At 43.6% G+C, this 10,000-nt stretch overlaps 1 protein-coding gene across 1 annotated transcript in view; it reads left to right on the top strand.

Annotated features, from left to right (window-relative positions):
- Positions 1 to 10,000, top strand: part of LOC121547672 (integrin alpha-9-like) — a 124,163-nt gene that overhangs the window by 98,890 nt on the left and 15,273 nt on the right. Inside the window, exons 19-23 of the mRNA XM_041859049.2 lie at positions 63 to 149; positions 724 to 803; positions 5,928 to 6,011; positions 7,527 to 7,635; positions 7,786 to 7,893. Coding sequence (XP_041714983.1) covers positions 63 to 149; positions 724 to 803; positions 5,928 to 6,011; positions 7,527 to 7,635; positions 7,786 to 7,893 — 468 coding nt within the window. The remainder of the gene's footprint in view (positions 1 to 62; positions 150 to 723; positions 804 to 5,927; positions 6,012 to 7,526; positions 7,636 to 7,785; positions 7,894 to 10,000) is intronic.

Genomic DNA, 10,000 nt, shown 5'->3' with positions numbered 1-10,000 from the left:
CTTGGTTCTCACTCTCTCTGTCTTCCCCCGTCCCTCCCTCCCTGTGTGTTTCTCTATTGAAGGAAGAGAAGGGTATTTCCTGTGGTCTTGTTGATTTAGACTTCCTCAAATGCAGCGTGGGATTTCCTTTCATGAGAGCACAGACTAAGGTATAGCTCCTAATTGTCATGGCAGAATGTTTACATACATGTATTATACACGTACCATGCTATAGATAGTGTCCTGTTGTCTTTACCCAAGCACAACCTTTTTTTTGAGAGCACAGATTAAAGTATATCTCCTAATGGTCTTGGCATTGTTTACATATTATAAATATTTTACAGACAATACGTTTTGTAGTTTCTACATAAGTCTTCCCATACCAACCATACCATTCAGTGTTTAGTTGTTATCCTTACCCAAGCACAACATTTCCTTTAGCAAGAGCACAGACGAAGGTAGCTGTCCTAAACATAATCACAGAATTTTTACATATGCATTTTTTACAGTCAATACTTGTCTGTTTGTAGTTTAAACATAAACGTCTTTCCAAACACACCATATAGTGTCTAGTTGTTATAAACACAAGCACAACAGGACATACTATACACTTACGGTATTGTCTGCAGTCACTGGGCCATGTCTATACTCTGGAGAGCCTGAAAAGCAAACTAATGATTTTGATGTACATCATGTCACTTTACTAAAAGCGTTCCCCAATACTTCTCCTCTTACCTTCCTCAGTATCATCTTGCAGTGATCTTCGACACAAGCCGGCTTTCAGGGGAAAATGAGACATTGCAGTTTGTAGTTCATGCAAAAAGGTAAGTTGAGACATTATAAATTGAATAAAAGGGAATGTTTTTAGTGTAAGGTAAGCCTAAACCCGGACCATTTGTTGGTAATGAGAAGATGTATACACATGATATAGACCGGTAAAATATCTACATTTAATTTGTACACTTTGCGAATCATGTCAGGTATTCAGAGTAGAAGTCCTCCCCCACACATACACACACATTCAGTGCCTTCAGAAAGTATTCACACCCCTTGACTTTTCCACATTTTGTAGTGTTACAGCCTGAATTTAAAATTGACTACATTTATATTTTTTGGGTCACTGGCCTACACACAATACCCCATAATGTCAAAGTGGAATTATGTTATTTTTTATTCTTACAAATTCATTAAAGATGAAAAGCTGAAATGTATTGAGTCAATAAGTATTTAACACCTTTGTTATGGCAAGCCTAAATCAGTTCAGGAGTAGAAGGACAGGTAGGACGCAATCCAAGAGTGAGCCGCGCCGGAGATGCCCAGCTCGGAGAGGGCGGAGAGGAGGATCTGATGGTTCACAGTATCAAAGGCAGCAGACAGGTCTAGAAGGACAAGAGCAGAGGAGAGAGAGTTAGCTTTAGCAGTGCGGAGAGCCTCCGTGACACAGAGAAGAGCAGTCTCAGTTGAATGACCAGTCTTGAAACCTGACTGGTTTGGATCAAGAAGGTCATTCTGAGAGAGATAGCAAGAGAGTTGGCTAAAGACGGCACGCTCAATAGTTTTGGAGAGAAAAGAGAGAAGGGATACTGGTCTGTAGTTGTTGACATCAGAGGGATCGAGTGTTGGTTTTTTGAGAAGGGGTGCAACTCTCGCTCTCTTGAAGACGGAAGGGACATAGCCAGCGGTCAAGGATGAGTTGATCAGTGAGGTGAGGTAAGGGAGAAGGTCACCGGAGATGGTCTGGAGAAGAGAGGAGGGGATAGGGTCAAGCGGGCAGGTTGTTGGGCGGCCTGCCGTCACAAGTCGCAAGATTTTATCTGGAGAGAGAGGGGAGAAAGAGGTCAAAGCATAGGGTAGGGCAGTGTGAGCAGGACCAGCAGTGTCATTTGACTTAACAAACGAGGATCGGATGTCGTCAACCTTCTTTTCAAAATGGTTGACGAAGTCATCCACAGAGAGGGAGGATGGGGGGGGAGGATTCAGCAGGGAGGAGAATGTGGCAAAGAGCTTCCTAGGGTTAGAGGCAGATGCTTGGAATTTAGAGTGGTAGAAAGTGGCCTTAGCAGCAGAAACAGATGAAGAAAATGTAGAGAGGAGGGAGTGAAAAGATGCCAGGTCCGCAGGGAGTCTAGTTTTCTTCCATTTCCGCTCAGCTGCCCGGAGCTCTGTTCTGTGAGCTCGCAATGAGTCATCAAGCCACGGAGCTGGAGGGGTGGACCGAGCCGGCCGGGAGGATAGGGGACATAGAGAGTCAAAGGATGCAGAAAGGGAGGAGAGGAGGGTTGAGGAGGCAGAATCAGGAGATTGGAGGGAGAAGGATTGAGCAGAGGGAAGAGATGATAGGATGGAAGAGGAGAGAGTAGCGGGAGAGAGAGAGCGAAGGTTGCGACGGCGCATTACCATCTGTGTAGGGGCAGAGTGAGTAGTGTTGGAGGAGAGGGAGAGAGAAAAGGATACAAAGAAGTGGTCGGAGACATGGAGGGGAGTTGCAGTGAGATTAGTAGAACAACAACATCTAGTAAAGATGAGGTCAAGCGTATTGCCTGCCTTGTGAGTAGGGGGGGACGGTGAGAGGGTGAGGTCAAAAGAGGAGAGGAGTGGAAAGAAGGAGGCAGAGAGAAATGAGTCAAATGTAGACGTAGGGAGGTTGAAATCCCCCAGAACTGTGAGGGGTGAGCCATCCTCAGGAAAGGAACTTATCAAGGCGTCAAGCTCATTGATGAACTCTCCAAGGGAACCTGGAGGGCGATAGATGACAAGGATATTAAGCTAAATGGGCTAGTGACTGTGACAGCATGGAATTCAAATGAGGAGATAGACAGATGGGTCAGGGGAAAAATTGAGAATGTCCACTTGGGAGAGATGAGGATTCCTGTGCCACCACCCCGCTGACCAGATGCTCTCGGGGTATGCGAGAACACATGGTCAGACGAGGAGAGAGCAGCAGGAGTAGCAGTGTTTTCAGTGGTAATCCATGTTTCCGTCAGCGCCAAGAAGTCGAGGGACTGGAGGGTAGCATAGGCTGAGATGAACTCTGCCTTGTTGGCAGCAGAACGGCAGTTCCAGAGGCTGCCTGAGACCTGGAACTCCACGTGGGAGGTGCGTGCAGGGACCACCAGGTTAGAGAGGCAGCAGCCACGCGGTGTGAGGCGTTTGTGTAGCCTGTGCGGAGAGGAGAGAACAGGGATAGCCAGAGGCATAGTTGACAGGCTGCATCAGATGGCTACAATAATGCAGAGGAGATCAGAATGAAATGAACTAAACATCTGGGAAAGGAGAGAGCGGGGCCTCCCTCACCACAACCACCAAATATAACTCTCCCAACTTCCACCTCAGAAACTATAATTGTTGTAAACTACAGCGGTTCAATGTTTTCTAGGAATAGACTAACTTAGTTTATTCAGCTAGCTAACTAGGTGCAGTATTATTCCGTGAAAATCGTCCGGGCACCTCGTCATAAGACGCCACAGCCAGCTAGCATGCCGGCCACAACAAACCACCAGTGTATCAACAGGCAAGCAGATCGTTCGTGTCCGTGTCTAACGTTGTGGGTTAGTCCCGACAGCTTGAGCGAGTCCGTCAACTTATTCAGCCAGTTAGTTAGCTATAATAGTTAGCAAACTAGCTAGCCATTGCTTTCAGACAAAGAAGAACCCCTCCTTTCACGGCACAAACACACAGAGAGAGCCAAACTAACATTAACTAGTCACCCATGTCCCGAATTCCTTGAACGACTCGGGCTATCAATATGTAAAAAAAAAAAAAACACAAATGTAGGTTATGACTTACCCCTAGCAGCTACTGTTAGCTAGCCAAGTGCAAAGCTAGCCACTAAGTTGACTCAGCCAGTTCGCGTCTGTTCGCTCGGTCGTTCCAGCTATTGTTTACTAGTAGCTATCCAGGTAGCAACAAGCTAGCTAAATTTCAAGCACAGTAGCCACTTGCTACCTAACGTTAACGGTTCAGACAATGAGGTTAGAAAACAGCTGAATGGTAGGCAATTATTGTATGTAATTATTGTAGGCAGCCAGCTGGCGTAATTACAGGCACTCTCAGGCGTGAAACAACTATACCGTTGCTAATAGCTACTCGCCAGCTAGTCCAGGTGGTGGGTTAGCTAGCTAGCTTCGTGCTACACCCGGCACAGCCGAATAAAATACTAACCTACAATACATGAATTTTTTATGACCACCTCATCGCTGTACCCCACACATATAATTATCTGTAAGGTCCCTCAGTCGAGCAGTGAATTTCAAACACAGATTCAACCACAGAGACCAGGGAGGTTTTCCAATGCCTCGCAAAGAAGGGTACCTTTTGGTAGATGGGTTAAAACAAAAGTCAGACGTTGAATATCTGGTGAAGTTATTAATTACACTTTGGATGGTTACTACAAAGATACAGGCGACCTTCCTAACTCAGTTGCCGGAGAGGAAGGAAACTGCTCAGGGATTTCACCATGAGGCCAATGGTGATTTTAAAACAGTTACAGAATTTAATGGCTGTGATAAGAGAAAACTGAGGATGGATAAACGACATTGTGGTTACTCCACAATACTAACCTACTTGACAGAGTGAAAAGAAGGAAGCCTGTACAGAATAAAAATATTCCAAAACATGCATCCTGTTTGCAACAAGGCATTAAAGTAAGACTGCAAAAAATGTGGCAAAGCAATTAACTTTTTGTCCTGAATACAAAGGGTTATGTTTGGGGAAAATCCAATACAACACATTACTGAGTACCACTCTCCATATTTTCAAGCATAGTGGTGGCTGCATCATGTTATGGGTATGCTTGTAATCGTTAAGGACTGGGAATTAGTATTTTATTTTTTGACAAAAAATAAATGGAATTGAGTTAAGCACAGGCAAAATCCTAGAGGAAAACCTGGTTCAGTCTGCTTTCCACCAGACACTGGGAGATTAATTCACCTTTCAGCAGGACAATAACCTAAAACACAAGCCCAAATCTACACTGGAGTTGCTTACCAAGAAGACAGTGAATGTTCCTGAGTGGCCGAGTTAAAGTTTTGACTTAAATCTGCTTGAAAATCTATGGCAAGACATGAAAATGGTTGTCTAGCAATGATCAACAACCAATTTGACAGAACTTGAAGAATTTTGAAAAGAATAATGGACAAATGTTGCACAATCCAGGTGTGGAAAGCTCTTCGAGATTTACCCAGAAAGACTCAAAGCTTTAATCGCTGCCAAAGGTGATTCTAACATTTATTGACTCAGGGGGTTGAATACTTATCTAATCAAGATATATGACTGTTTTATTTTTTTTCAATTTTTACAAATGTTAGAATTTTTCTTCCACATTACAGAGTATTCTTTGTAGACCGTTGACAAAAAACAACAAATCAATTTTAATCCCACTTTGTAAAACAACAAAATGTGTAAACAATCACATAGAATACTTTCTGAAGGCACTGTACATCAGCAGATGTCACAAAGTGCTTATACAGAAACCCAGCTTAAAACCAAGCAAGCAATGCAGATGTAGAAGCACCCAGTACACTACTTTTGTGGGGGAAAAAATATTTCAAACAATTCTATATTTTTTTATGAATATTTTTTATTTATTCTGATTTTTCAGGGGGTGCTGCAGTACCTTCAGCACCCCTACTTCATGCGGCTATGGCTACAACTGCTGTCACATAAGGCCAGAAGGGGTCTGCTGTCATATAAGGCTGGGAGGGGACTGCTGTCACATAAGGCTGGGAGGGGTGAATAACTCCCAAGTTTCCAGATTAGGGAAATTAGCAGTGGAAAAAAAGAGGAAGAGCTTTATTTCTTTGGACAGAAGAATTTAAGACCTAGCTAACTTTCTCTTCCATGTTGCTGTCAAGAATACAAAGATTTGTACTTGAATCACTATGCTGAAAATTGGCGATCTACTATCATCGACTATATGTTAAATGCCTGCTATTGTTTTCTCATTGTAGTGCCAACCCTGAGCATAAACTGTTGGACAACACGTTGGATCTATCTATCCCACTGGTCCATGAGGTGGACACAACTATCACTGGGTAAGTGGTTCAAAAAGTGCAAGAGGACAAAACATAATTACTTTGTCTGCAATGCAGACATACAGTAAGCCATTCACTACAGTTAGGCCAAACCATAGAGATGGAAAGATCTTTGTTTCTGCGCCTTGACAGCATCTGTGACAGCATGGGCAGCGCCATTGAGGCTATCTCCATTTTAAAGTAGTCTATTTTCTTCTTATTTTGTTTTTGAAAAAAGCGTAAAGCTAATATTGGTGATTTACCTCCACCTGCAGTGCTGGAGTCCTGAACCAAATATTGTCATTAATTTATTGTGGCCACTAGATGGCGGTGATATAGCTTAAAGCCATTTACAAACCATAGCACCCAAGAAGAAGACCATGCTCTGATCATTGGCTGATCACTCCCAACCCATAGTAATCCCCGCCCTGTTGACTACTCTAAAATGGTGGAAGCCCTCAATGTTAATGCCCATGCTAAAAGTGGTTATATCAAAGTTGAATCCTCTAACTATCTCTATGGTCCAAACACACTACATCCCCATACTGTCTGGGCGCGTAGACTCTGAACTTATGCTACCCTTATGCTATCAGATGAAGTCACTAGACAACTCCATGGATTATTCAAATATACAGTATCAAGCAGCTTTAACTGCATTCTAAGATGGTAGGTTAGAATCAAGCTGAGAGACAAAGTCACTCTGTTTATTTGAACTGTATCAAGATTAATACAAACGGTCACATTAAGATCAAAGTGATAGTTAAACTAACGCTCAGTTTCTCTGCTAGTTTGTGTCTGCCTGGTCTCTACAGCTCTGTTCTAAGGCTCTTCACAGATTAAAGACACCAGACAGACAGAGCTGAGCTACATTATCAGACAGCAGAGCTGAGCTACATTATCAGACAGCAGAGCTGAGCTACATTATCAGACAGCAGAGCTGTAGCTGAGCTGTTTCCTCTCTGTGGAGGAACTTGGCTATTTGCGTCTCTCACTCCATTTTCTCTGAACTACACTCTCTCTCTCTCTCTCTCTCTCTCTCTCTCTCTCTCTCTCTCTCTCTCTCTCTCTCTCTCTCTCTGTGTCTCTCTCTCTCTCTGTCTCTCTCTGTGTGTGTCTCTCTCTCTGTGTTTCTCTCTCTGTGTGTCTCAGTCTCTCTCTCTCTCTCTCTCTGAACTAACTAACTCTCTGATAAAATGCAGCTAGAGATAAAGGGCTTTCAAGCTGATATGTTCCATTCTCACAACAACAGAACGGCCTTCCTCCCCCACAGGACACAAAGAAAACATCTGGACAACACACACCAGTCTTTAATCACTCCCTCTAACAGTCAATTTATATATGAAACATACAGACCTACACACATTTCTTATAGAAAAATGTGATTTGATAGCCTTGAATAATGATATTGACATGAATCTGTTGGTTCTGTGCAATGTGAGACGGACTGTTGTTTGAACTGTCTAACTGTCCATCTGCCTGCCTGTCTGCCTTTCTGCCTGTCTTTCTGTCTCTGTCTGTCTGTCCGTCTGTCCACAGTGTGGTGAACCCGACGTCCTTTGTGTATGGGAACTCCATCGATGCCTCTCGCTTCGTCCAGCTGGAGGACATGGAGTGTAACTTCCAGCCACTCAACTTCACCTTTCAGGTACTGGGGACCCCCCCACCACCACCACCACCATCTCTCTCTAACCTCAATTCTCAATTTCCTACCTCTCTAACCCCTGACTTTCTATTTTTCTCTACCCTCCACCATCTTTATCTCCCTAATATTTCTCTCTCTCTCATCTTCTTCCAGGTGATCAACAACGGCCCCAGCAGGCTCCCTGGCTCCATAGTGGACATCAGGATCCCCAACCGGCTGGCTGGCAATGGGGCCGACATGTTCCACATCATGGACTCACAGGTCTGTCTGTCTGTCTGTCTGTCTGTCTGTCTGTCTGTCTGTCTGTCTGTCTGTCTGTCTGTCTGTATCTGTCTATCTATCAATCAACCATCTGGCTGGCAAAAGGGCAGACATGTTCCATATCATGTTCCATAGGTGGGTACCTCAGTCTGGCCTACCTGTCTGCAAACAACAGTCTATTTACCTGTCCATCCATCTGTCCAATTTATCGACCGGTATCCACATTATTTACCGATCCATCCATCCAAAAGCAGTCTATCAATCAAATTAGGCCAATATTAGGCTATCCCTAGACATTTGAAATATCTTCACGCCTAGAAGAGCCTCCAGGCTTCCATCAAACGGTCAATTTTGAATGAGGAAAACAAATTATTACAGGGGCAGTTTGGTAAAATGAATCCCGTCCGAATTGTCCACTGGAAAAACGGACATGCTGAGGTAATAATTACATAACTAACGTTCTATGGTAAAACTAGTCCCGTGCGAGTAGGGCTTATGAAGGTATTTTGTGACGTTTTTGTTTGTTTTGGACTTCACTAAGGGTTTTTTCGGGCACACATCATTCTTTCTCAAGGCAAGCCAAAGTCAGTAGCCGAAGTCTACGCCCCTTCGTCAGTGATTGGTCAGCAGTAGGGATTCTTCAATAAAGTCTTTGTTGTCATTAAACGAGAGTCGACTCGTTTTCATGCACATTTTGTCATTGAGAAATACTTAGTTAGATGTAAAATTGCACGACTGAGTTTTCTTTGGCAAAAACGTCAAAATTAATGACAGATTCTTGAGTTATCTTTTTAAATTCTGACTATTTTGAGAAAGTGAATACTGGCTACGGCGTCTCAAAATGGACAAATAGTACTATTGCCGCTTTTTTCAGATTTTTCAAGAAAAGGTATTTTAAGGGACTATGCGAGCACACTCGTTCGGTTCTTGGCTAGGCGCCAGCCGAACTGAAGCATGCTGACGCCTTAACCCAGCCTAAACCCCAAAGGGCAAGCAAAAGGCTAGTAAAAAAGAGAGGAACCAGGCTCAGAGGGGAGACCCATAATACCTACATTATTTCCCTGTCTATACTGTATGTCCAACAGTAGTCTCCCCACACTATTTACCCATTCGTCCAAACATCAGTACCTCTGGCGTTATTTATTGGTTTATCGACCTACAGGCCATCCACATTCTTTCTTGCCTTTATCCTACTGAATGAAGTCCATCACTCTTGTTTGCCTTCATGGCCGAGTGCTCTGGATCCACATTAGCAAACACTTTAATACAAGCTGCTAAAATGGCCTTCTAGTTTATCCGTCTCAGGTCATGGAACACAGGACCTGTTAGAACAGTGCGAGGCACCTTTTGAGGCCAAGAAAAAATGTATATAAAGGGGAAATAAATGTTGATATAGCTACTATAGCTAGCCTGGCTGGGCAACCATTTTGTTTCACAACAACAGTGTCTCATTTAGGCTAAGAAACTCCATACCCCCAGTGGGTGCTGTGTTTTCATAACCCCTGCATATAGGTAGATCAGGGGAGAGCTCAACCTGTTAATTGTGTTGACTGTGTGAATGGGAGGATTGGAGCAGAGACTGCAGACCGTATCCCACCCTGCATCACCACATCTGGAATCACTTGGAGGGATCAGACAGCTTGCACGGAACTAACGGGGAGATTGGGGGAGTGGATGGGGGGGTGTAATGGGACACCTGCAGATCATTCTACTATTCTATAACATCCCTAATGTAGATTTGGAGTCACAGAGATCAGAAACTGGGGCCCTGGATAAAAGTAGTGCACTACATAGGGAATAGGGTGCCATTTGGGGATACAGGCTTTGTCTGTGTTAACACTGTCTGAATATGTAGACTCTCTGTTCTATAGGGGAGGTCATTTTACAGTGGGATGTTCTCCTTATACTGTATTTCAGAGTGACCGACATCTATTAACAGACAAGATAAACATGCAAAAAAAACGTGCACAATTTGTTAATTAGTCAAACACCTGTCTGGCACCAAATGGTGGGCTACACACTGATGCCAAAAACGACATTATTTTTCATGTACAATAAATCTGCTAATAGCAGGGTGCAGTTGTAAAACAAAACCAGCTTATGAGAG

Source organism: Coregonus clupeaformis, chromosome 31 (genome assembly GCF_020615455.1).
Source record: "Coregonus clupeaformis isolate EN_2021a chromosome 31, ASM2061545v1, whole genome shotgun sequence".
NCBI classification, from domain to species: domain Eukaryota; kingdom Metazoa; phylum Chordata; class Actinopteri; order Salmoniformes; family Salmonidae; genus Coregonus; species Coregonus clupeaformis.
Note: the sequence above shows the minus strand (reverse complement) of the source record. Positions and strands in the feature narration are given on the sequence as shown.